The sequence below is a fragment of the Nipponia nippon genome, unplaced genomic scaffold, assembly GCF_047370975.1.
Source record: "Nipponia nippon isolate SJK-2023a ecotype South Korea unplaced genomic scaffold, ASM4737097v1 scaffold_2, whole genome shotgun sequence".
NCBI lineage: Eukaryota > Metazoa > Chordata > Aves > Pelecaniformes > Threskiornithidae > Nipponia > Nipponia nippon.
Genome location: NW_028262336.1, coordinates 121,803,536 through 121,830,933, shown reverse-complemented (window position 1 = coordinate 121,830,933; position 27,398 = coordinate 121,803,536). Strand labels below are relative to the sequence as shown.

Genomic DNA, 27,398 nt, shown 5'->3' with positions numbered 1-27,398 from the left:
AAGGACATATGCTCCCCTCTCCTCTCCCCAATGTACCCACACAGCAGCAGCAGTGACAGAGTTTAATTCACAAGAAGAGAGAGAAGTAGGTATATGCAATATTCCCAACTTAAATGGGTTCCAACAGGCTACTGGCAGTCTTCCCTACTGAAATGCAGTCCTGACAGCTAGTAACAAGCTTCCCACATGGTCCAGCGAATAATGTACAGCTTGGAAATTAAACCTGCTCGCTGTAAACTCTACGTCCAACTCTGGGAGAATCACTTGTGAAGTGTCCGTGTGCCTACACGCATGCTTCTATCTGTATTTATTGCCCGACCATGCCTGTCGCTTGTATCTGGCATCACTGTTGGTCATCGCATATTTGCAAGTGACAAACACCCCTAGCATTATGCTAGTTCCTTGCTCCATAAATATTATGGTGCCTCATGGATTTAGCTGGAAGTTACAGCACATGCGATATTTTTTCAGTCAGTCAGCCTTGTGTGCATGCCTGCCAGCTGCTCTCACAGTTTCTCTGTTCTCAGAACATCCTAAAAGAGGATTCAAAGTTTTCGTTGAGACATGAATAGCTGAACTGCAAACATGAGCATCCCCTCCAGTGATCTCTAGTTTGTTTAAGCTATTGCAAACATGCTAACTGAGTGGCAAACTGGGATGACAAAGCCGCCTGTTAGCAGCAGCTGCAATGACTCCCATTTCTGAAGCTGTCAAGGAAAGGCAAGTTGTCTTATACACCCAAGATCAGTTCCCAGAAAGGCTGGGTTCTGCACAACTCTTAAGAAGCCTAAGATATTTATTTGGTGCAACACTTGAATACATAAAAATCAACATGTGGATGTCAGTAAGTAGGAGACAGACATCCTTAGCAAACAAAAATGGCAGAGAGAAAAAAAGTCATATGAAAGCATCCTACTGGCTAAGCAACACAGCATGCAGACTATTTGCATGGGCATACATCAACCTCTGCCCCAGTTTTCCACCCCCAAAATAGAGACAACATCTGCTTCTGGCTAGAGCTGGAAAATATGTACCATTATTTCTTGTGATTTTGATGACTATAAGCTACAGGTCAATGGTTCTCAATGTTTTTATAGGGAACTACACTGCTTCTATCTTCTCATCCATCTTCCATTGCTCAACTCAAGGTGAGTTGCTTGAGGGGTCTCCTAAAGGTCAATGTGTGGCTGGAATCTTAAGAATTTTCAGCCTTCAGAATATAAATCCTTGGATAATTCTAGTGATTCTTATTCTCAGCTCCTATGAACCAGCATAACCCACTTAACTCCACAGTAGTACCAAATTTGGATCAGCTGAGGATCGGGCTCCAAATGTTTTATATGTTTTATAGCTCCTTATATGGGTACTAGAAACATCAAGCCTCTGTTTTTACCTAAACTGTTTTTTGTTGTTGCTATTACTGCCTTAAAATATAGATAAATTAATGTATATATGCACCAAGCCTTAAGCTTTCAAAAATATTTGAAAGTCACATTGCAAGAAGTAAAAGAGCAACAAAAGTCTTTAAGGATAATTCCCTGAAAGATTCTCCTCTCCCTTAGGGTAGGGACAAAAGAACAAACCAATAACATATGACAGATGAACCATGTCACTTTATATACTGCTGAGAAGTGCTTGGCTACCCTGAAGAAGAGGATACTATAAGAACATACCTATAATAGTTTGAAACAAAACAAGAATCTGGGAATACTGTGGAGTACTCAAAAGGAGAGACTCCCGAGACAGGTAAATCCTCACCCAATCTGCCTGCACAGTCCAGCCACAGGAAACGCCTTGCTCTGTAGAGGAACTGGCCATGTGTCTGCAAATCTCTAAGACATGCCACATAGGAGTCACTTGGGCACCTAAGCGTGGGTGTCTAAGCTTCCTTTATTCTCAGAAGAGATCTTCTAATCAATATCACCAACGGAGCCCAGAAATCAATCCAGCTCACTTGAATGTAGATTTTTGGATGAGCAGGTTAGCTGAAGCATTCCCAAGGCTCCATTGGCTGTATTTATTAGAACTCGTTAGACTATAATGGGAGACAGACACTTAGAAAACATGTAGGGACCTACATTTAGGCATCTTAAACTTGAACTGACTCCCACTCTCCATGACTCATTCTTCTCCCACTTTTAACTGACACTCAGTTCTTTTAGATTCACACTGAAAGGCTTTCCAATTCAATATTAAGGAGGCTGTGTACAAGAAGATGCCTGTTTAATGCTTAGTGTATTCCTGCAGCCTTGGTTTGTGAGCTTCTCCCAACCAGACTTCTTCCTTCATGAAGTGGCAATACGGTTAGGAAGACAATGGGCAAAGGATAATACAGTGAAGGAGATGAATTAAACTGGACACGAAAAATACTCTGAAGGCAATCACTGGAACAGATTGCCTGGGGAGGTTAAAGGGTCTCAGTCACCAGATGTTTTCAAGAAGCTAGACAAACACTTGTCACAAATAATTTAGCAAAAGTTCATCCTGCCCCAGGTTGGGGAGACCAGGTTAGATCCATCTTCCCCAGCTATGAACAAGAGCTATGCCACAGCAAAAAAAGAAAAAAAAAACCAAACCAAATCAAAACAAAAAAACCCACAGAGAACTGGAATTATGTCCAGGAGTTTCAGTTGTTTTGAACTCATTATTTCAATTCACCAGATCTCAAGCTGTGTTTGTTTTGTTCAACAACATATTCCTACTGTGATCTTGCTAGGCCTAATTACCTTTCACTGTTTACTTTAAGCAGCGGTGCTGAGTATTGCACAGACATTCCAGGACCTCATGTTTCAGTAGATGTTTGATGACATGGAGAAATAAACCTTGTTCACATACACCTTCCCTTCCCTATACCAGTCTCTGCACCTACATCCACAAAGGAAACTTCAGAGATGTTAACGGACCAGATTTTCACACAGCGTAACTTTCGGAAACTGCTTTACCTTGCGGTAGAGGGGGGCTTGTTTGTGGCAGATACAGACCTGACCATCAGCTTTGTGGCACATGAACACTGGTCTGATGTTTGTGAAAACAAGGAGAAAAACTAGTAAATTTTGTATCATAGCAATGAGAAAGAGGTAATTAGGAAGAGGCTGTTCCTTCGCTCTCCTTAAAAGTCAAAATGGAAGGTAGGGAGGAAAGAGAAAGGGATGAGCAACTTTGCTTCACATTCTCCTCTCAGCAGCCATGTAAGAAGGGGCAGAAAAGAAACAACAATGTTTTCTTGATTTCCCACTAGAAACTGGTAACATGGACAAGGAATAAACTTGAAAGTGAAGAAGTTTGTGCTAGCTGGCTATAATAACACACTATTCCCCAAGCTACAGTCTCAACTTTATTTAAACAATAACCTGTTGAAAAACTGAAGAAGTTGGCCCACTGTGCACAAGCGAGCTCAGGAAAGGCAGTAATCAAGGGAACTGCTCTTTCTGGTTGTGCTTCAGGGAAAGGGACAATGTTTTCCATTTACTTACCCAGAAACATGCAGCATCAGCAGCATATAGAAGACAAAGAAAAGGTTGTGTGTATACCAGAAGATGTCATAGTTTGAAACCCTGAAAAGAATAAACCATGGTTCAATGCTGTTTCACTCAGATGGAATCACCGCTAATCAAAAGCAGATCTGTGCACATAGGACATCATTATACACCACGTAGTCATGTACAATAGTCGAAGCCCAGTATGTATTCCTACAGGCACACTGTACTTGCAAGCAATTAAGTGTTGAGAACGGGTGACTGGCACAGAAGTATAAAGCTGAGAAAGAGAGATGAAGGACACAGAAGTACAGAGCCAGCTGAAGAACTCTTCCTGAATTAGGAGACTTCACTACTTTCATAGGTCCTACTTAGTCCCTATCAGATCCTTATAGCTAGAATAGTTCTTCAGTCTCCAGGCTCAAAACTCAACCTCTTTACAGCGAGTGCTTCCTTGCGTTCTCCCTGCCCCAATACAGGGCTGCGGTGTTTAATGTGTCACTACTGGTACAACATACAAACAGGTAGCACAGACAGCAGCAGAAGGGCTGGTGGGAAAGGCAGAAGAAATTTGTGAGGGTATGGAGTGGAAGAAGACACAGGAGGAAAGGGAACTAGAGCAAGGAGGCAACAAGAGGACGGGTAGGAGAATTTTCAGAGCAGAAGGCCACATATGGTAGGGCTCTAGAACTGATGGTCTTGGGAGAAACAAGAGGAACATTACCACTGTGAGGACCAGGAGAGGTGAAGGGGAAAAAGGACCTCCTTTCTGGAGTGATTTGTTAGGTAATGTAAAAAGAACCAAGACCAAAGAAAATATGCATCTGGAACTGTTTTCTGTTAAGCCTGTTTGTTTTTTCTTGAGTAAAATAGTCACCAAAACCCAACAACAACCAAATGGTTAAGAAAATACTCTACTACATAGCACACAAACATACCACTCACACTACACAGCATGGTAGGAGAGTCCATTCCAAAACCAAAAAAACTCCCCCCATTCATAAGCCAAAACAATTATTAAATAAAAAACAACCTTAACTCTGAGAACATAGTTTAAGAAGCTACTCCTCTGACCTATCTAACTTTTTTCAGAATTTTTTCCCCTCTTATGGCCTTTTACATAAACAGCTTACTACCCTTGCTTCAATACATCTGAAATGTACACTGCATTTGTTTCTGTCAGTACAGGACTTATTTGTTTTCTTTCTCAAGACAGAAAAAATAATTTTGATAATCTGAGGGCCACCAAAATAAAACCCAAGCAAGGGCACTTCTAAGGAACCCAGCAACAGCAAGGGGCTCTGAACCCGCCCCCCCTTCACCCTGCCATCCTTCCCCCATTCAGCATCACACTAACAGGTTTTCCTCCTTGAGGCTGCTCAAACCATTTCTAACTACCCACACCCTGTTAGGCTTTTCCACGCAGTCACTCTTCAGTATCTGTAATGAGTTGTGGGAGTAAATATCAGTACAATGAAAGGATGATGGTGTGGGGAGTGGAAGCACGATGAGAAGGCACAAAAACATTTACCCCCAGACCCAAAACAGGTCTTGGAGCTCTGGTTTAATTTGGTGTCTTGCTACAATACCAAAAGCTGCACACTGAATTAATTTTTATTGGATCTTGAGCACTTTTTTCAGAATGCACCAATTTTTCAAAATTTCAGTGATCGAAAGTCAATGCCAGCTTCTGACATGTTGTTTTTAACAGCTAATTATTATTACTGATTACTGTGCACTTCTTGTCTGAATATGTCTAAATGTCAGCTTCCAGCCAGTTGCACGTTTCATTCTTCTTTCAGCATTCCTGCAGATACCTCTACTATAAAATCCTGGCTCCTCACACGTATCAAGTTCCCCTAAATGTAATCAAGTCCTCTCAACTTCACCTCCTTAAAATAAAGGGATAGAGATCCTTGAATCTCTTACCATGAAGCGTATTTTCCAACATTTTAATAATTACGTATTTCTTACTTGTATCCTTCTTAAATTGTGTGTCCTACAGATACATACAGTATTCTAATACACTCAGTAATCTTCCTATTGCTACATATATATTTTTATAGTTCTTCAGAACATTTACTACTTTCTTTACCTTCTTCTTAGGGCTTAAAATAGACATTCACAGAACGAATGCATTTCTTAGGAATTCAAAGTCCTGAAAATCTGAGACCAAGTTGAGTATTTATTTTTGGTTAACCTACTTTAGAATTTTGCAGGTGAAGACCTGCAAGAGTTAACCTACTGAGAAATGTAAGGGGAGATTGCTATGCTTTAAAGGGACACAGTAAGCAGCACAGTTTTGGAAAAATATTTTTAACCCTGTTACAGCTAGTTTTGAAAAGGAAGATATATGTGGTAGTTTAGAAGATGAAATTGAAGACTGGACTATTTGGTTATAAAAAGAGATGGCATTGGAGCAGCTTATATTTCAATGTTCTTTTAAATATATGATTTCCAAAGTCACTAGTAATTGTGGTCAATGGAAACACCCTTGAACAACATTAATTTGAAAGTTAGCAGAAATGTCATAGGATTTATGACATTTATTCATAGGATTTATTGTATTTTCTAATAACGTCATAACCCTTCCAACAAACAACTACTGAATAAAAAATGTTGGTCTAAATCTCAGGTATGACATGGCAAAAATTTAGAAAATTTTTCAAACAATACTCACTTTCTTCCTTTAAAGCATTAGCAGCTAACTCAATCCTCCTAATACTTATTCACACAGTTTACTGAACAAGTAAAGGCATGAAAATAGCAGGATAATCATGCATAGAAAAATTTCAGAAAGAACATATGAAGGAAGAAATGATTAAGCAGGTCAGTGTGCAAGAGCAGATTAGGGCTGAAATCCAAGAGACTATAATAGTCTTTGAAATTCTTTTTAGAAAGCCCAGTTTTTGATAGGCAGTGAACATTTACAATTAATTTTCCCAAGACTATAGCATGAGCTTAGCCATCATAAGGCATGTGAGAATCCACAGGGAAAGAGATTGAAAAGAGACAGAAAGATGGAAGCTTGTTTCCTTAGGAAAACACACTACAAAGACAAGCTTGAGCCATATGCCTGAGGGAGAAGCCAGGATAAAATTTCTAAATAAGAATTATTGCTAGAGTAACAGGAGATGCAGATGATCTCTTAAGGGCTTTGATTCTGCTGGGTAGATGGCAGAAAGACAGGAAAACACTTGCACTTACAGTGACTGGAGAAGGAAATAGCAAGCATGTAACTTCGAAAGATGGAAGCCTTTGTTGCATGAACCCCCAAATTATTATTTCCAAGAATATGTTTGCAGCTACATATATTTTCCTAAGTTTCTCGATCATTAATAAATGCTGTTCTTTTTTTCTAATTTATCATGCCCTTGGAGAAAACAGGACTTTGTTCTGGCTCACTGCTGCAGAGTGAAGTATTTGTTTTATTTTTCCATCTTCCCTAAACTGGCTTTCTTTTGCAAGTAGAGCCATCTGTGTGGACTATGCAATGTGCAGCCATATCTGACATCTTGTGCAGCAGTCTTATCCTACACTTCTGTAGCCTGCAGTTCCTCACAAAGGTCTCGGCTCTCAATCCTGGAAGTATCTTTGTCTAGAAAAAGTGCACAAGTATTTGCCGAACTACTTTCTTGAATCAGCACCTGATAACATTGCTAGTCAGGAAGGACAGATTAGTTCAACAAAGTTCAAAATCACATATCTAGCTCACCTCAGTGGAGCACCATTAAAGTTTGAAGATATGGAATTAAAATATCCTTCAGTGTTTGCTGAATTGAGATGATGTATTTACATAATCAGTCTTTGAATTCACCAGAGACTGCTATAAAAATCAAGGTGTTTTTAATATTCTTCAGTTGCAGAATCCAAGCCTTAAAAAGGCTTCAACGTTGGGCTAGATCCTCCAAGGCACCAATCACTCAAATGTACTATAATATGTGTTCAATAATGCTGGTGCAGAATGTGAACCCATTGGAGGACCAAACCTTTAGAAATCCCAGCAGCTACTCTGAGCCAATACTGCACTGCTGTTTCAAAATTATAATCAACATTAAAAAGAATATATCTGACAACCAGAAGCAGAGCTTTCAAAAAGCATCATTCTACTCAAGTAGCACAATTCTGTTTCAGTTTGCTTTGTTGCTGGTTTTTTTATTGCTGTTTTTTTTACAGTTTGTTGTTACAATTAATTTGCGAAAATAATTAAGATAAAGATATCATCTTATTTTACTTGCAGTGGACTTAATTTATGCATTGGACAGAACTTTCCATATGCTTAGTTTACTGCCTCCCTATATGAACAGGAAAAAAGAACGATTTGAATTTTTAAAGGTCTAGATTTCAAACTGAGCACATTCCTCAAACAATATTTTTCTCTGAAGGCAATTTAATCAGGTTTTGTAATCTTTTGAATACAAAATTTACTGTGCTAATTTACCTGCAGGCTTGTAAAAAAAAAAAAAGGGGGGGGGAAGAAAAGTGGTATTTTTAACACTCATTTAAATACTTCTTGCCTTGTATTGCATTTAGTCTTCATTCCGTCTAATCAGTATGAGAATATGATTACTCAGATGGCATTTTTCAGCATAATGATCAGATTACGTCTTACCTGATGGCGTACGTAGAAGCTGTGCACATTAGGAATAATACTAACACCATAATGACTCCAGTCAGACCTGGAACTAAAACAGACGTAACTTACATTTGAACTGTGAAAAGGTTTACTTGTCTGCTATGACCTTTTAAGAAAGTAGAAGTTATTAGACATACAAAGCATGATTCAATCACACTCTTGCATGTATTCATCTCTTGACGACAATTCATGTATCAAACCAGATAGGCAGGAAGAGCTGTTGTGTTATTTCCCACCTTCCCAGACAAAACTGCCCTCTTCCTTGCATTTCACCATGCATCACTAATTTCCCATTAGTCTTTGCTCCTGTAATAATTTGCTCATGACATTTGCCTCTAAGCAGGTAACCAAGAACAAATCCTGCCTGTTTATTTATTTGTAAGACTGGCTGTACAAGTTTCTATATCTCTTTTTTATTCCAAACCCTAAACTCTGTTGAACATGACAATTAAAAACCTGGTCAGGGACAGAATTTCAAGCAAATCAATTTCTATGCAAGCTGTCACTACAATTGTTTGCCAACCCATTTCATCCTGGAATGAGCCTGAAATTACTCTCCATGGCATTGTATCATGCTTGAAATTGTTGCCCCTAGAGCAAGGTCTGTGAGAGTGATCTACAGCCAGCATTTGAGAAGGAAAGGTTAAAAACATTAAGGACTGGACTCATCTGCTCAAATGCAGACTCGTATCAGAACTACTCTGTCCTTGGCTCTTTTTTAAGTCAAAGGAGAGAAACAAGTATTTCTACAGCATGATTCATCTCATCCTAAAGTAGAAACCTGCCCATGAAGTACAGTAAACCATCAGCCTAAAGACAGATTAGAAAAATCCCAACCAAAGTTACCACTTTTTCTGAGCACCTTATCTTCAAAATTGCCATCCCAGGAATTAAGAATATGAATTAAGAATTAAGAACCTAAGATCCATGAAGCATTACATCAAAACCTTTTACTTCTCGAAGAATGATAGTTTTTAAACATAGTCTCTGGTCACCCTAAAAGCCACGTGTTTGGGTTTAAACAAAGTCAGTCGGGCCAATCACCAAGCACAAAGCTAAGTAAGTGCTGTTTTACTGTCAGAATATAAGCGTCTCAACGAGCTTTCATGGATGTAAATGGCAAAACCACAGATTTTAATGGTCCAGGATCTTTTACAGGATCACATCCTAATGATAAGAACATGCTAATTTTTTAAATAATTATGATTTTAGTCTCTTTAGCAATAAAGAGACAATTTCAAATCTTATCTTTTTATAAACTTCTCAATATCTACTTGTTGAAAAGTCTGATACCCAAAACCTGATACATTCCAAATCACTCCTCAGTTTTACAAACTGAAGGAAGAATCCTGGTCCTACAATCAATGGAAGGTTTGTCATGGACTGCATAAGAAACATAAATTCACCCTTTCATGGAAAGGTTACAATAAAAAAGCAGTTGCAATAAAAAATGTGCATTCTTTCCGTTGCCTACTTCTTCATTTCTTCTTTCTTAATCTAATTTGATATGCAGTGTGCAATCAGTCTCCCCTCTGACACAAATACTTCCAATCCAATTGCATACAGCACTTGATCCAGCTTCCTACATTGTCACTCAAGCCACAGGTCACCTTTTACATCCAGTTCTTCAATTCTCTTCTCCATCAAACTGCAAACATGAAATCACTCATGACCTTGCCCCAATTCATCAGTGCGTTTTTAGTGTTTCCTCTCCTCCCTGTCCCTCTCTCTCTTTTCCTCCACTAACTATAATCTTGAGTACTTGTTCCTCCCAGAGCTAGCCTTACACCCTTAAGCAAAGAGGTTCTTTCCTGGACTGATCTGAAAAACCATCACACCATAAATCCTTCCAACTCCTTATTCCTTCTCTTCACTGTGTTAAAAAAATCAGCCAATAAATCTAATTCTGAACTGTTTGGGAAGAGACCATTTTTTTGCATATTTGTACAGCTCCCAGTGCAGCAAAATCTTGGTCCCTGTCTGGGCACTCCCACAGCACAAATAATAAATGTTAATTACCAGTTATTAGGATGGGAAGTGATCTGAGTAATTTTAAATTTAAGATGACCTGGAATCACTGCTTTTTGCAACAATGTGCTCAAATATTTGAAAATGCAATATTTTCCTGGCTGTCAGAGGGTAAAAGGAGTTCTTTGCAGGTCCTCTGCTCAACTAGAGAGGTCTCAAGGTGTCCCCAGAAGCTGTGACAATATTTGATCGGGCCTCTACATTCATTCTTTACCCCAAGTCCTTCTCCTTTATCTAAGATACTAAATACCATACTAGCTGCTTGTTCTGATTCTTCCGCCCTATCTTTAACTCCCTTCTCTTTAGATAGCTCTGAAGTCAAACCAACCCTTAAATAAACCAGCTGAACCAAGACAACTGCTTTTTTGTTGTGGGATTTTTTTCTAGAAATTGGATCATTTAGGAATTTCATTTTAATATTATGCAGAATCTCTGTTTGAAACTGATGATTTTCCACTGACTCATCTATACAACAACAGCTTTGAAGATGCTGCTCATCCTACTACAGGGCTTATGTAATTCCTCCCTCCTGACTATTGGATAAGCAAACCCAGGTTGTATTAACAGAAATAACACATCTCAACCTAGCTGAGACAACAAACGGAGCATGCAAACACAGGATCAAAATGTTTTGTCTGGAAAATGATGATGAGAAGCAGCAAACTTTCTCATTCAGTTTTGCAATAGACTTACCAGTAGCAAAAAGCAGTTTCCTTGGGTCCTGAAAAACAGACAGGCCAAAAAAAAAAGTCAACATATAAGATTTTATATCCATATGAATAATGTAATAATAATAAATAGCTCATAAAGCTCACGTGCTCAGTGGCATAAGCAGCCCCTAAATCTGGATGCAGGAATGGATTTGGTATTTGGTAGCAGTTTACACTGACTGCAATTCAACATAAACTAAGCCTCTAGCCTTTGCATTCCCCCAGTGAAGACAGTTCTGATCTGTTATGAAAAATTAGGATCCAGATAATTTTACAAATAATTGTTTTTTGAAAGCTTAACTTTCCTCAGTTACCTCATACCTTTGGGAGGACAGAGGGGAGCAGAAGAGAGAAAGATTTTGAATTTAAATAAAGTACCAGCGGTGTGAATTTTACTGTCAGTTACATCACCAAGAGATTTGCAGTGGACTCCAGTGAAGCGGTACTGAACACAAAGGAGCTGACAATACAAGGCCAGATGTTCCTGCGTCCTTCAGCACATGTGAAAGGAAGAGGGGATACGTCACCCTCACAGGAAACTGCCTCACTCCCCCTGAGACCTGCGCCTCGTGGGCTTTTGTCTTCACTGCGGAGAAAAACTTTTATTTTAAACTTGCAGTAAAATGCAGTGAGGGGAGGTCAGCAGTCTTCATACAGGTCAGGAAAAATGAAGCGTCCTTCTCCCTGACCTTGTCTGCATCCAGATGTGTGCACCCATATACAGAAGATGACAGTAGCATCCAGACTGCCCACCACAGTTAACAAAAACAGGTTTAAGTGCAATTCAAGCACAAAGGTTCAAGACCTACCAGAGTACCCAAAATTCGGGAGGTTTTGATCCTAGAATTACTAAAAACTTGTTATTATCTCCATTTTCTATTGCGAAATTTCTAAGCCTGCTTAGTACAGGCTGCCATGCACACCCTGGCACGTTCTTGCCTGAGGCAAGCTCCTGCTAATGTTCCTGAAGGCTAATTCTATTAGACCATTCCCAACACATGCAGACACTCAGTTCAATCCAGAACCTCAGCACAATAGTTGGTGTTGGCATGTCTGTCTGCCATAGAATAGCTCAGTGATTAGATCATTCACCCCGGGAGTGGAAGACCTTGGTTGTTGGTCCTTATGAGCCTGGGCTGAGTCAAGCTCTCCTTTTCCAGGAAAGGATGCAGCTGGGATAGGGTCATTCTAAATCTTTCCTAATGAGGCTGGTAGAAAAGAAATGCAGACTTGAGACTAGAATGAATATAAACAAGAGAGAACTTGACTGTAGCCCAAAGAAGAAAGAGTCCTGGACTCTGGCCTTAATCCTAAAATCTGCATATATCTCTCCAGTGCCAAATGCACAAGCAAGCACCTGGAGGAGGGACTAGGACTCTGGTATGCCTTCAAGAGATCTGCACCACAGTCAGAGAAGTCATAGAAACGAAGTATTTCCTAAGTAGAAATTAGCTTCCTGCCCAGTTCATGCAGATAACTAATTCCACTCTTAGCATATATACTCCAGTTCCCACTGCAGTTTAAAAATGCAAAATCAGTCTCAAATCTCACCATCCTCAAATCCCCAGTATATGTCACATAGCACTATATTCTAAATAGTGCAAATGCAGAATGTGTTTTCCCAAAGAGCAGCAGAAGTGTCTCAACCAGGGCCACCCAAAGACCAGAAAGAAGCAGAAGAAGAGAAGCAGGAGAGCAGGGTGCAAGGTGAAAGGACTTGATGACAGCATTCTCCACCCTGAATCCTGCTGCCTTAAACAATAAGTGCTTAATACATGCTTTGTCCAGAGAAAGAAGTAAAATCCACAGCAATGCACATGATGGTGAGTTTTCAGTGGACAAAACAACTTCACTGTATAGATCATAGGATGGATCATACAACAGAACTGAATATACAAATAATCATATATTTGAATAATATACAAAATATGAAAGGACAGCTGGCTCACCTCACCACGATAGTTTGCTGCGTTTAGTGCCAGAAAGTCTTCGTTGTAGTTCTCAGAGAAGTTAAGAGCATTCACAAGATGAGCAGCAACATGTAAGACTAAAAAAAACCACAGAGTAAAGCTGAGATCTGTAAACAAGAGGTAGATGTTCCCCTGAAGTGAAGTAAAGAAAAGTAACCACCCAGATACCAAGCTATAATCACATCACCTGCATGACATGCATCAGGGACTAAGGAATTCTTTTCCTAAAGGAAATCAGGTTATCGATACTCATGGCAGAAAGCTGTATGTATTTTAAGATTTTTTTAACACTACAGCAACCACTTCTGTACTGCAATGCTTCAGCTGGAAGACAACATTCAAAGGTGCCCACCCAAGAATATTTCTTCTTCACCAAACTGGGTATTTGTCTCCACTGCTCACTGTTCTGCAGATAAGCCTGTAGCACCCTGCTTCTTCCCTCAAATTCCTTTGGCACAACGGAAGGTCACTTGTAATGGCAGATTTTGACCTTATCTCATATACCTGTCCTTTTAGAAACCGGAATTTTAAGGAAAGGCTCGGCATTAGAATGTAAACCCATGTGTTTAAAGGAAAAATAAACCAAAACCCACACACATCCGAGAAAGCATTCACAATTTAAGGCAGGGAAGCACAGAGCAAGACTACCCCCAAATGTACTGTACAAGAAAAACCACAAAGTACTGCTTCAGTGTGTCTCCCAAACAAGCTGCAGCTCAGCACAGTAAGATCTCACCTGAAAAGATGCATATTGTAACACCACACATCACATGGAAAGTTTTACTCTTATCTAGCAGCCTTCTGGTTTTCCTGCTGGCAACCTAGTAAGAAAAGAATTCAAGCAATCTCCCTTCTAAAATAAAGCAAAGAAAAAAAAATACTAACAGCAACTGAGGTGATACAATAACAACTTCAGCTTTTAATAGGTTTAACACCCTTGCAAGCACAGCACCTACATTTAAAAACTACAGGATTATGTCAATGAGCCAATTTTGAGGTCTTAATGAAGAAATTACAGTTGGATCTGTATTACATAGATGTCAAGAGCACATAAAGTAATGTCCCTTCTGGCCTTAAAACTTAGGAATTCCAGCACTAATTGTTGTAGGCATCGCTGACTCTTTACAGAGCAGGATCAGAGGGAGAGGTATACTTGCATACATCTATGCATCTATAGGCATCAAATCTTATATAAGTACTGTCACATGATGAACAGAACTCTTAGGTTCAATTTGCAACCATCTAGAACACACAGATGTTCCTCAAAAGCGTTTCTTGTATTTCTGTAAAAGCAACTGGCGAATCACAAACAAGCTGAATTGTTGTTTACGGAATACTGGTACAGAAAACAAACCCTCTTAGCTTTGCCAGAACTTTTTTTTCTCCCATGATAACGAATATATGAGGTTGGGTATTTTTACTTAAAGTTCTATCATCTTCAGTAGGACACTTCTGGTCATGCAGAGACAAAGTTCTTTTTGCTCTGTTGAATTCTACCAGGAAATAGTACAGAAGGCACAGATGTCCTTTATATTAGAGTCAGGAAAGAAGGAGGAGACTTCGTCTGGTTACAGTTCCACAGCAACTCCCCGTCCTTCAAAAATGTGTTTAAGAAACCTTCCTCACAAGAAGTCCAATCAAACCAGACAATGCCAGCCAAGGTGTTGTCTTCAAAGGAGTCATGAATTTAGGCTGAACGTCTGATACTTGCACCATGCAGGCACATACTGTATTTATAATAAACAGGGATATAACAATTTTTTTCCTATTATTTTCAAACTAAACAGAGACCAGGGCCCTCTTCTCAACTGCTGCATTCTGAGAACAGTACTTACCTTCTGAGATCCTCGCAGGAAGGCCAAGAAAACACGGCACATTGGCAGAAGGACCAGGCAGCAGTTGAAATTGAGGACAGATGCTGAAGCTCTGCTAACACACAATCCTAGCTGAACAAATATAGCAAGAGTTAGATTACAGGGAGAAAAGACACTTTAATAGTTCAGGTGTCAGTATTCAAGCTTGTTTTCTTTGCTGTGAAAGCCAGCGGTTCCCATGCTCTCTTGACTCATCAGAATGGTGGAGTTTCATGACGTTTTACATGTACTGGAAAAAACACTGTACACACAGCGTAAGTGTGTACAGTGTTTCCCTCCAAGGGAAACAGTTCTCACCTTTGCATCAAAAAATTATTCAAAATTAATTTTGTCAGCAATAATGTCAGCAAATAATAACTTTCTACTGAAAGACCCAATATCCTTATCAGTGCTCAAAGCCACATGGAACCAAACATATCTGAGACAACAATAAGCATCCACCAAGAAATTACCTGAGAGCCTCAACAGACAAAACTAAATAAGAAAGAGGAATAAATACTATGAAGACACTAGACAGCCACTTAAGTACAGTGCAATGATTTTCTGGTAAACAAGCCAGAAAAAGATGTAAAAAAAATATTGATTCAATTAAACTGAAATGATAATATTGTTTCAAGGACTGTTACGGAATTGTCACAGAATTCCTCATCCATTCACACTATGCAGTGCCATATTTGGACCTAAAGAAAGTAGGGTTTCTTCATTTTAACTACTCAATAGCTGGGAACTGTAATGAAACCTAATTTCACTAATGCTTTCACTGGTATATTTGGAACTTACATAATTAGAACAAAAACACTTGTCAAATAAATGAACAAAGCACACCTTAATGTCATAACCCTGTATTTTTAAATCTTATTATATTCTCTCATTCATTTATGATTTTTATAAAAGTTAGCAAAATGCCATTGTTCTCCTAGTTATTAGGTTGAATTACCATTTTACTAGCTTATATAAAAGATGCTTTTAGACTGTCAACAGATTTCTGGAAGGATATTTCTTACAATGTTCTCTAAACCCGAAGTTTTTCAACTCCTGAAGAAATTAATAAAAAACTATAATAATATTATAAGATAACTCAAATACTGCAGAGGCACGTGAATGACTTGAACAAGTACAAATTATCTAATAAACACTACTAAAGATTTATTACTTTTTCAAAATGAAACTTTATGTCAAAAAAAGAACATTTATTATTTCCAGTCAAAAAACCCATTTCATCAATGAAATATTTATTATATTCATATCTTTCTTATCAAGAAGAAGAAACAAAATTGGAGAGAAACAAAGAGGTTTTATTTATTTGGAAATATACTTTTTTACAAAAATTATTAGAAAAACCTTGTAATTCCAAAATTTTTAATTGCTATTACTTGTTTTCTGCAGACTTATCTACATGTCACAGAAATGGATGAATATATGAACTAGCAAAAAATAAAGTAAACAAAATAACTGGACTTCAGCATGTCTAGCAAGATCACAAGCGTGATGGCATGACAGGAGCTTCTCATACCATGAAACATCAAAACTGCCTGCTCTCACAGTTACTAACACCCATGTCCGCCACCTTCTCTGCAGTACCTCTGGGCACAAAACCAGTAGGCAAACAGAAGGTAAAGATGTTCAATCTGCCTGAAGCATCAAGCTCTCCACCTAAATCCCATTTCTCTTGTGGCTACTTTACATTATTTAGTTGGACCTGAGAGCTAGGGACCCCCTCACCAGACATTACCACATTCCACAGAACAAAGCAGTGATAAGGGCACCTTCTCTCAAAAGTTGCCCATGAGAAGTAGCAGCAATTACCCCACAAAATATGTTCTATCTTGCTCTGCCATATAAATGTGCGATCCCTGATAAATGTCCCAGCAGCAGATCTCACAAAAGTTACACTGAGAGGACACTTAAAACAGAGGCATCTCTAATCTGCTAAAAATAAGACTAGAATGAACCACATCATTTAGTTCTTTCCCACTCTCCAGACGTCCTCCACTATTTCTTCCAATGCACTGTTAGTCCTTTTTTTCCTTACCTAAAACCTCCCTTGCTTCTATTTCATCTGTTACTTCACACTCTGTTCAGATGCACGAGAGATTATTCTTGCTACTTTTCCCTCGCAAGTCATGTTCTTCAGACTTTAGATCATCCTCCCCTTCCCGCTCTGGACTCTCCCAACTGGTCCACAGCCCAAGTGCAATGACTACCACTGAGCATCAGCTACAATGGCTGCAACCTCAGCAACTGAGCTGAGATTTTACCGAATGCTGATGTCACTTTCCACTTCAAAGAATGATAAAAAAATATTTGTGAACAACCACAAAAAATATTTCTCTATCCTTGCCCATGGTAACTTAAAGTGACTTTAGAACATCGTAAATATTTTCTGGACTATCAGATAAAACGGCAATACCCTTGAAATGATTTGACTTAATGGCAAGTAAAATGCCTCTATAATGTGCCATTTGCATATATATGACTGTGTCTATTTTCATTATTATTCCTCTAACGGGAAGCTAAAAAGGAGCTATACACCTCATAAAAGCAATAACTCAAAAACATGGTCATTAAACATATAAGCATTTTTATTAGAGCTTGCTGATGGGCTACAGTATTTCAGTGATTAAATGCGCATGATTTGTAAAACCCAAGAATTATGTGGAACTAATGTTATGCAAAACCCAGAAGTAAACTGAACCATTTTTGTAGCTCTTGACTAACACCCAAAAGCTGAAAAAAGTTATAATTAATAAGTAAAGCAATTTGAAAATTATAATGATTTCTATTATATGACCTACATGGCACATCTTTAGTTTCTCAAGAATTTATGTTGTCTTTGAGTTTAAAAACAAACCAGGCATGATATCAGTTATCCAAGACTTCCTTTATCAGGCACAACTATTCTTCTTACAAAACTTCAACAAAACAGTCTAGGTTGGAATAGTCTAGAAGAGAGTTAATTCTACACTCTGTGGTATTAAATAAATGAAATAACTTATTGTAAGACATAAGTAAAATGCCGAACAATTTAACTGGTACAAAAAATATGAATCAAAAATGATGAATAGCAAAACCTACCCCACTAACCTTCCTTTGTGTTTTTCCATGCCACTATTTAACAAATAGCAAATATTCATTCATAATGCAGTTACTATGGAAGAATGACCTTACATCAATTCTAATTCAATGCTATCAGCATGTGTACAAAATAAAAAAAAAAAAAACAGCAGGAAATGACTTCTTCAAATAAGTGGTGCACTTCTAAGAAAGTGTGATTAAAATATTTTCACCAATGGTTCATTTAAGGTTTTATTCTGAAGAAATAAAGTTGGGCAATGTTTGCTGCAACAAGCCCATGACCAGTTTGAAAACAATGGTAAAGTAATACATTTAGCAATACTTAGAATCACAATTCATGCAAGACCCAGAAGAATAACAGAGTACTAAGTTTGCTCTTAACATATATCCAAAGGCTAAAAATATCCCCATGAAACCAATTCTTTCCAAATGATCTCTTTCTTGACTTCCTCTGCATTGCCTGGGTGGCATAGTAACAAACTAACATAGTGCATTGTTGGATTTTTAAACAATAGTAGAATAAAAGATGATTTTTGCTCCAAGGCAACTCACTGGTTCTAGAAGGGAATATATAACCTTATTAAGTAGCTAAGAAATGAGAGAAATATAATCCTCTTTTCTTCCTAAGATTATCGTTGTTTTAAGGAAAAAAAAAAAAAGTGTTATTTCATGTTAGTAGCATGTGAAATTTCTGTAGGATCAAAGAGATAAAAACACTCCCAAAATCTCTGCTGGACACTACCTTTTATCCACCTTTGCTGACATCAAATCCAAGCATTTGACAACCTCTTTCTGTACGGTGCCTACCCAGTACCACACATGCTGTTATCCCATTTTATGGAGGGGCAAAGAGGCATAGAAAAACTAAAGGATTAATTGAATTCACAGAGGAAATCTGTGGCAGGGATAACAGGGAACTGGACCCACTACAAACTCAAATCCTAAAAACTAGGCTAGATTTTTTTATCCAGACAAGTAAAAAGCAATCGCCATATTTTCCTTCTCCAAAGCAGCAGAAAAGGGCTCCAGAGATACAGTGGGAATGTAAGTTCTCCAGCTATCCCTGTCTGATGTCCAGTCCCACAGAAATCGGGATGGACTCCTGGCTACACTCATACAACGTGCAAAGTAGGACAGAGAAGCAGAGTCAGTTCTCGTCGGATGATCTGTGTGTTGCTGTCAGCAAAGTAGGGGAAGTGAGCTTCTCTGTAGCTAGGCAAATGATTTCAGCATTAGGCTGAGGGCTAAAGTAACTTACTGCGTGCCACAGAATTCCCTAAATTCCGTCAGTTACAAATACAGAGATGAACGTTAGCTGCCTCTGCTGTGCACAGAAATTTAATATTCAATGCATGGTTGCAAAACATACTGCAGAGCATACAGGAAGACCTCAACAAAGACTGTCCTAGCTCACCTTTTAAGCCCATCTTGTACCAAAAAAATGGAAGAATATGGCAAATCCTTCCACACCTAAAAGCAATGTGATTCTGTTTCTCAAGACTTCGCTGCCTACGAGCAACAATCCTAAACAGGTCATGGTGCAGCACAGACACCACACTTGGAGGCCTGCCTTTGAACTTTCTCAGTCTTCTGTGGTTCAGGGCAACTTGAAAGGTTGTGGGAAGGCTCATAAGCCACATGCTGCTCTGTAGACACAGGTCACAAACCACCTCCCCAAATCAGCACTGGAGCAGCTAAAAATGTTTATTTTCATAGGTGGGACAAACTGTGCTGCACAATGTGCCTCCTTCTGACCTGACTTCCTTTTCTTCATAGAGTACTCCTTGCTTTGAGTAACAGAGCACAGATAATCTAAGATGAAGGACAGATCTGAATTGTACAGATAGCAATTACTGCCCCTAGGCCTGCCAAATCTGGCTGGAGATCTAGCAAAAAAACCCGAAGCAGCTGAAAGGAAGCTGAGAGGAAGGAAAATGTGAGGGCAGCGGAAACCTACCAGAACATGTGAAAACTTCTACATAAGTTTGACTTGGTTTTGTTCCTGAAGATGGAAGGCAGGACTCTGTAAATCCCAACCTCATGTACTGCAACCCTTTAAAAATTATTGTAAGACTAAGTGGTGTAATATTTTTGAATCACATTTGAAAAAGTATATTAAGTATTTAAAAAAAAAAAAAACAAAACAACAAAACCCAGCAATTCTCTACACAGAGAATTTATCAGCAGCCCAGTTCTCTGTGTTAATTCAACTTCAGTCTTCTGCTTGCATATAGGAATCAGAAGTTGCATATGATATTATAAAAAGGGAGAAACATCAAGAGTGGACAACGGCAACAATATTTTTAGCTCTTTCACAAGGTATGGGGTATCTTCCCTGCACTACTGAGAATCAATATTCTCACAGTTCACTTGTAACTCACCAAACAGGCCTTCCTTGAAGGCTTTCCTTCTCCTTCTGTCCACACATTTAGGTCATGTTCTCATTTTATATGCAGTCCCTCCATGTTAGATGCACTCCTTCTGCTTAAATCAGTCATTCAGTCTGAAGAAAGCAACTATCTTAATCTGGAATTCAGTACTAGCTTCCAATTCTTCTGATCATCTCCAGACGAAATGGATTCACTTAGAAGATTTCAGACCAAATGTTCGTCTTTATTAATCTATTAATAACTTAATCTGTTAGAATCCTGATCTCAGTAAATACAATTTTTAAAAAGACTTTTGACGGTGTTGCTGAGTTACAGGTTTCTTTTTGTGCCAGGCAGAATGATACACGCACAGACTAGAAGGGACCTCAAGTTATCTTCCAGATTTGAGTGTTCCAGACCATCCTTCTTCTGTAGCAACATCACAAAGCGTGACAGTATTCTATATATTAATAGCAACAAGAGCTTGAATGGTTGATCCTGCAAGAGGCAGCATGATCTAAACTCCACAAATTCAGTCATGAATCAAGGGATTACGGGTACCCAAGTGCCCCCGCAAGAGATTCACAACACACTGCAACTCAGGGCCAGAGCAGGAAGTTGCTTATTGTCCTATCTGAGCCACAGCCACGCAGAAGTGATGCAACGTCTGCTACTACAGGCTTCCTTTATGTTGAATTATTTCCCCTTATCACAACACAGGAGGTAATATGGTCTGTAAAACCAGAGTGTAATGCAGCTATTTTTATTTTAAGACATGCCATTGTTGGACTACTGTGGGAACCCTGCAATAATACATAATATAATGAATAATCAACCAAAGAAACATTTTGGCCATAATTCAGTTCTGTTCTACACAGAGTATTATGCCATGATCATCTTAGAATGAGGAGCAATGATGCCAACAAGACTATTTTTAACACAAGTCTACATGATATGGTAGTAAAAATTTCAGTTAATGATTTGAGATGTACCTGTACTAACTGAACCTCCGCTATCGACAGTTTCACAAGAATTTCTGCAAAGGTGCCAGTTCTCCCATAAAAGTTAATAATATAGATGTGCTTCACAGGATTACTGCCATCTAAGCTAAAAAAAAAAAAAAAAAAAGGCAAGCAAGCAAACAGTATAACTATATGGTGAAAAACCCAAGTTCTTCACTGGCTCATAACTGAGAATGATCTCAGCAATGATGCTGAACTGTGGGCTGGCCAGGAAGGACAAAGGGTTGAAGGAAAAAATGTTTTGGAAAACCAAAACTGTAGAATGAGGCAAAGAGAACGCAAGAAGAGACTTACTTGCAGATTCAAGGGGACTATCAAGATAAGGTCTTGTGGATTAACACCTTCAGTCTTCATTAGGGAATCCTGCATATATATATATAGCTTCCATGGCAACATAAATCTATTATTAGACATTTTTGCTACATGTAACACTCCAAAGAGCAAATCCCAAATAGCCCGGTACAAGACACCTAAATAGCAAAACCATGCTGCATTAAGTAAAATAAAGGGTGAAGATACACAACTCTCCCCAATGCTTAGATGTGTGGGGGAAGCAAGCTGCAGCGTAGCTGCATGAAGATCAATGAAAGCAGAATTTGGCCTCAGTTAGTAAAATCTCTGTCATTACGATAAACTAGCAAGGAGAGACATGCAAGTTACTGGAACATCTGGAACATATTTCAAGCAGTGAATAAAGATGACATAAATGCGATGCACAGTACTGCACAGTAAGAAGGCAGCAACTGTATAGATAAAAAAGTGAGGCAGCAGTTTTCCTTTTCAGTCCCATTTTCAGTTATTCAATCTTTTCCCAAAGAGATCTTTCTGAGAATGCATTTTCTCCACTTTGGTCTGAAACACAGAAGATGATTATCTCTTGCATTAACATCCATTTGATTACATTTGAGTTATTTGAGCAGGGACTAGAGGGGGAATAGGGAAAGAGACCTTTTATGCCATGACAAAATCAGCCCAGTGCTCTTTCTGCTCATGAGGAACTCGAGCAACAAGAAAGAGGTATCTCATTTAATGCTGTTAAAAACAAGATTTGAGTTCTATAATAAGGCCAGTATTGAATTTAGGACTGAATTTGTTGGTCACACGCAAGCAAACTTGTTGGAAAAATTACAGCCAAGCTAATCTGAAGGGAGAAATCTTGAAGTCTGCAAAGACATTAATCATCTGGACAACTTCTCTGACTGAGCAGACACAAAACCTCCAACAATGAAGATTCTGGAGTCACGTCAAGTAACTTATGAGTCTTCCTTTCTGTAATTCATGCCTACTACATCTTGTAGTATCTATCATGAACATGAAGATGAGAATATTCCTTTCCTCTTTGCCACACTCTTTTATAAGAAATCCATGCTTGTTGGGTGTTTCCCAGGCTTCTCTTCTTTAAGCAATGCAAGGCCACAAGTTAACATTTGTAAAATTATGAAAAACTGAGATTCTTTATCTGAATCATGTTCCTGAACCAGCGGCAATGAATGCTTTCATGCATTAAGACTATTATCTGCAGTGTTACAAGCAATTAAGTGTCCAAAGGGATGGTTCATCAAGGCAAAAGTACTGGGAAGGGGTTTACATCCACTAGGTTCTGGTTGAAATTACACCGCAAGAATCATATCATCACAGAATTATTCTGGTCGGAAGGGGACCTTGGGATGTCTCTATTCCAACCTCCTGCTCTAAGCAGGTTCCACACCAAACTCAGACTAAGTTTGCTCAGGGTTTTGCCCAATTAGTTTTTGAAAACCTCCAGTGATGGAGATTCCACAGTGAGGAGTTCGTGGTCTCACCAACAGGACTCAACCTGAGCAAAGTAGTGACATTTGACACAACATAAATATACTCACTCAGTTTTGTAGCATAGAATAGGCTGATTAACCTCCTCCTAGCACATCAGTGCCTTTGACTTATTTATTCTCTTTGCAATTCCAGGACACCACTGTGCTCTTAGTGCCTTTTTACAGGTATAGAATTAAGGATCAGAAAGATTGTCGTTGAAAGATTGAGTGAGAGCTAGGTACCTAAATAATTTTTAAATCCTGTGCTAAATATATTGTTCAAGGTCACAGAGGAATGCAACTGGAAAAGAATAAAACTGAGCCTCCTTCTTCTGTAGAAGGCTGAAGGAAAGTGAACCACTTCAGTGACCACTGAATGAAAGACTAACCTCATTCTCTCTCCTTCTTCACACCAGAAAGAAAATACATGGCATGAAAACGTGGCAGAGTTGAAAATATTCAGGATATTCAGTCCAAGATCTCATTTCATATCACAATCTGATTTCCTACAGCAACTCTTCTTGCTCGCCATCCTGTTACTTGGTAAACAATAAAATTACTTGTGGTAAGTCTTTCAGTGCTGAAAGTGCAGAAGTTCTTAAGGAGATTTTAGGCTACTGTAGCATATGAAGAGAGAAAAAAACTCCTTAGCAGACCTCACTGAAAAACAAGAGAAACTTTTTTTATTCAAAAAATGCCATTCCTTTTTGCCATTTTTTTGTGAACTGGCAGGAAAAAGGAATCAATTTTCATGAAAGTATCTGTAAAAAAGTTCATAAGTTTCAAACGCATGGCTTCCTGGTCCTCATCTCCTCACCAAGACAAGGAATCTGTTGCTTGAATCATCTCACATGATTTGAACACACATTATATTATTCTGTATTTGTCTCTCATTTTGAAGTGTAAGAAAACCAAAAAAAGACCAGACGATGAGCTGGTACAAGGCAGATGAGTCTTCGCAATTGAGAGGAACTTTGCTGATTGATACCAGCTGACAATCTGGCCCAACATGCTGACCCAAGAACATTTGCTTTACAAACAACCCACTTGCTCTGCCCGGAATGAACACAGTTTTCAAATGGATGCACTGGGCTGCAAAGTCATGAGAGATTATGGTAAAATTAAGCATGTTTTCATGCTTTTTGTGTCAAGAAAGTCATCATCATGAAGGATTTAAGTATTTTAATTCCCTTCTTTTTGCACTACCTGTGCTCAGATCCATTTCTTGAACACATCTGAGTCAGCCATAAGAAGAACAAAAAAGAGAAAAGTCTACCAGGTCAACTTACTTTCAAGCAAATTCACAAAAGCTTATGGAACTGGCTAGCTATGGCAATGATATCAACCATATAAAAAATATATCCTGGATCTACCAAAGATAAAACCCAGAGGCTCTACAGCAGGTTAGGATGTGCATCATCTGTGCTTTACCCCCATGTCAACTTCCCATTGAAATCCATTCCTGAATATGACATAGTGTTAGAAAGCATCTACATTTTCCTGGATTCTCAAATTCTGAGCAACTGTAGAGCACTTTCCAGAAAGTTGTTAACCCTTAATCTATCCCTCTGGATAGCAGTTGTTTCAAACAATTGCAATGGTGTCGCTGTGGACAACTTCACAAGACAGACCAGTATCTCACTTCCCCACATTATCTTTTTGGGTTCTTCCGGTGGTGGTGGTGGTGGATGTTACCCTTGCTAAATCAACATAGTCAAACCTTCATTAAACCATTCAGATTCCAAGAATTTGTTATTAGAAAACAAAACTAAAATTATACAGATTGCAATGATTTCCACAGTACAGAAGATCTACGAGGATGACAAAGACCGAAAAGAACTAAGACTTATCAAAAGAATCCCTTCAGCAAATACGTATCACAATAACTGGATTAGAAAGAATTTGCCGGCATGAGCCCATAAGCTTGGCTAACATTTTGATGACAAGAAGTTGAGCTCCAGTCGTCTGTTGAGCATGTTTGTGTTCCTGTGAGCCTGTCTGCAGCTGGGAACACCAGGAGGGAGGAGAGGAGGAGGAAGGATAGCTGTCCCACACTTGACTGGCTCTTTTTCTTCTCAACACTGTTCACTTTCTACTCCTAAACAACTGTCAACAGTACCCCAGTAATTTCCAACTTGATCTTTCCCCACTTTGCAGTGTTAAGAGGCAGTTTGTGTCATCCTTGATTAGCAAATGCACTCTGTCCCTTTCCCATCTCCCACGATCCCAGTTTCCAGGGCAAAAAGTAACGTCCGGGTCACTCACCCCTAACATCTGATGCAAATAATAATACTGCAGCCCTTGATAATAGAGCAGGAAGGTTTTCCAGAAGAACCACACGTTGAGGCAGAGCCAGAAAAACTAAAATGAAACAGAAACAAGAGACTGTAAGTGAGAGTTACACGTGCAAACTTTTCAGTGTTAATTTCATTCATAAAACTGGTATGCCTATAGTTTCATAAACATATGAAAATGAAATGGGAAAACAAACTTGAAGCGTTTAGCACAAAATATTCTAAAATATTAAACGGAACAGCTCCTATGTGAGAAATTTTCACTTTAATTGAACTTCACAAAACTTTACCTTTGTGACTTAAGACTACTGAGAGCTCGGGAAACCCTCCACATACAAAACGCTACTCCAAATCTTTAGTTAGATATTGCAGTTAATGACTCAAAGAATAAAAACTAGCAACAAAGAGACAAAGACAAAGGCAGGAAGAACTTGACCTCCAAGAAGACACATCTTCTCGCCCAAACTTTCCAAAAGAGGATCTAACAAAGAGCAAACCCACGCACAAGGCGTGCCGAGTCCCGGCAGGACACGGACGCCCGCCCGTCCCCGGGCCAGGGCACACGCGTGTGCCTCTGCCAGCCGCACACCGGCACGGAGCACACCCCAGCCACCCCTCCGTCTCCATCCCTACCGGCGTCCTGCCCCCGAGCACGGCTGGGACCTCCTGCACCGCGCCAGGGGCGAGCCTGCAAACCGCCCCGACCCCCGGGGCTCCCCGCTGCCACCCGGGCCGGCCCCGGCCGCCCACCAGCACCCCCGCGCCCACCTCCCCAGCCTTCCCCGCAGGTCAGCCCCGCCGAGGGGACCCCCCCCGGGGGGCAGCCCCCTACCAGAAAGAGGTGTTTGCTCCCCTCATTGGCCAGCCAGCTCCTCCAGGACAGAGCCATGGTGCGGGACGCCTGCGGGGCAGGACCCGGGGGGGGCTAGGGGGGCGACGGGCCGGCGAGCCCTCCTTTTCAGCTGGGCTGAGCCGGTCCTCCCCTCTCCCCACCCCTCACCCCCCGCCCTGTCTTCCGGCCGCCGGGGCGTTGCGCTCCGGCCCCGCCGCGCCGGGCTCCGACCCCCCCGGCTCCGCCGCGGCGCCCCGGCCCTTTGTGCGCGGCGCTGCCCGCGGGGCTCCCTCGGGACCCGCGGCGGAGCCGGGGCGCCGGGGGCTCGGCTCGGCAGGGGCGACCCGCGAAGGGTCTCTGGGTCGCCAGGGCCTCTGCCGCGGAGCTATGCGGCTGGCTCCTCGCATCCCCCCCCACCTTGAAAAGCGCCTTTCCCCACGGAGAATCCCGTCCGTGGGGTTCCCCCTTGCTCCAAACCCCACCCCCGCCCCGGCTGAAATGTGATACAAAAAGCAGGAGGGAGTGGGGGAGCAGCCGTGCATGCAACTGTACTGCAGTTCGGGGGAAAACAAAGAGGCTGGCCAAGAAACTACTGTGAGGGCTGTACATGAGGTCCTCGAAAGCTGGGAAGGGCCAGATTGTGCTAATCCGAGTTGGATCCTGCTCCATCAGGTGTCCTGGGCAGAGGCAGGCTCCTGTGCCCGGCACAAAGCAACGCAGTACGCAGGCACAGCGGGTGTGCAATCACACCGCAGCCCCAAGAAAGGGTGCTGTGGGTACCTCCACATCCACGGCGTCCCCGGTTCTGGTTGCTACACTTTGCAACCGGTCTGCTTTTTGTGGTGGGCTTCGTGTTTGGTTTGGGTTTGGTGCTTTTTTTTTTTTGGAGGGGGAGTTGCACCGAATACTGATCTTTACAGTAAGAAAAAGCTTTAAAAAACGCCTTGTTGCTAGCAGCTTTTAAATACAACACCCTCATGAGTCACCAGGGGAGCTTCCACTCTGCACCACGCATGGTGGTGCACATGGCTGCTCCTCAAGACAGCAGCAGCAATGACAGCTGGCAGCAGAACAAGGCTGTTTTTCTGGGAGATGCCAAGTCCAAGGAGCAGTGCTGACAAGTCTCATCCAGTCCAGCTTGAGCTGGCTGTCTTTCTCTTACAACTTGGAGTTGCCATTTTTTGTGTTCCTCATGAGCCACATACATACCAAGGGTCCGGAGAAAACTGGGAGGAAGGTAAGTACCATCTTTCTCCAGTTCCATAAAAAGATGGAGGTAGAGTCTGACCCATATGTGGCCCTAAGCATAAGGAGTAAAAGCA

The 27,398-nt window shown here is 40.3% G+C and overlaps 1 protein-coding gene across 3 annotated transcripts in view; it reads right to left on the bottom strand.

Moving 5' to 3' along the window:
• The window catches only part of NOX4 (NADPH oxidase 4), a 118,644-nt gene extending 92,462 nt beyond the window's left edge, over nt 1-26,182 (bottom strand). For 2 of the 3 annotated variants that reach the window (XM_087758232.1, XM_087758230.1), the window contains exons 1-8: nt 26,077-26,182; nt 25,216-25,311; nt 14,656-14,766; nt 13,557-13,641; nt 12,800-12,897; nt 10,834-10,861; nt 8,089-8,161; nt 3,474-3,554 (exon numbers count right to left, since the gene is read on the bottom strand). In XM_087758232.1, the coding sequence (XP_087614358.1) occupies nt 3,474-3,554; nt 8,089-8,161; nt 10,834-10,861; nt 12,800-12,897; nt 13,557-13,641; nt 14,656-14,766; nt 25,216-25,311; nt 26,077-26,133 (629 nt within the window). In that variant the 5' untranslated portion in view covers nt 26,134-26,182. The remainder of the gene's footprint in view (nt 1-3,473; nt 3,555-8,088; nt 8,162-10,833; nt 10,862-12,799; nt 12,898-13,556; nt 13,642-14,655; nt 14,767-25,215; nt 25,312-26,076) is intronic. The other variant, XM_087758231.1, reaches the window with a different exon arrangement.
• Between the last annotated feature and the right edge of the window lie 1,216 nt (nt 26,183-27,398).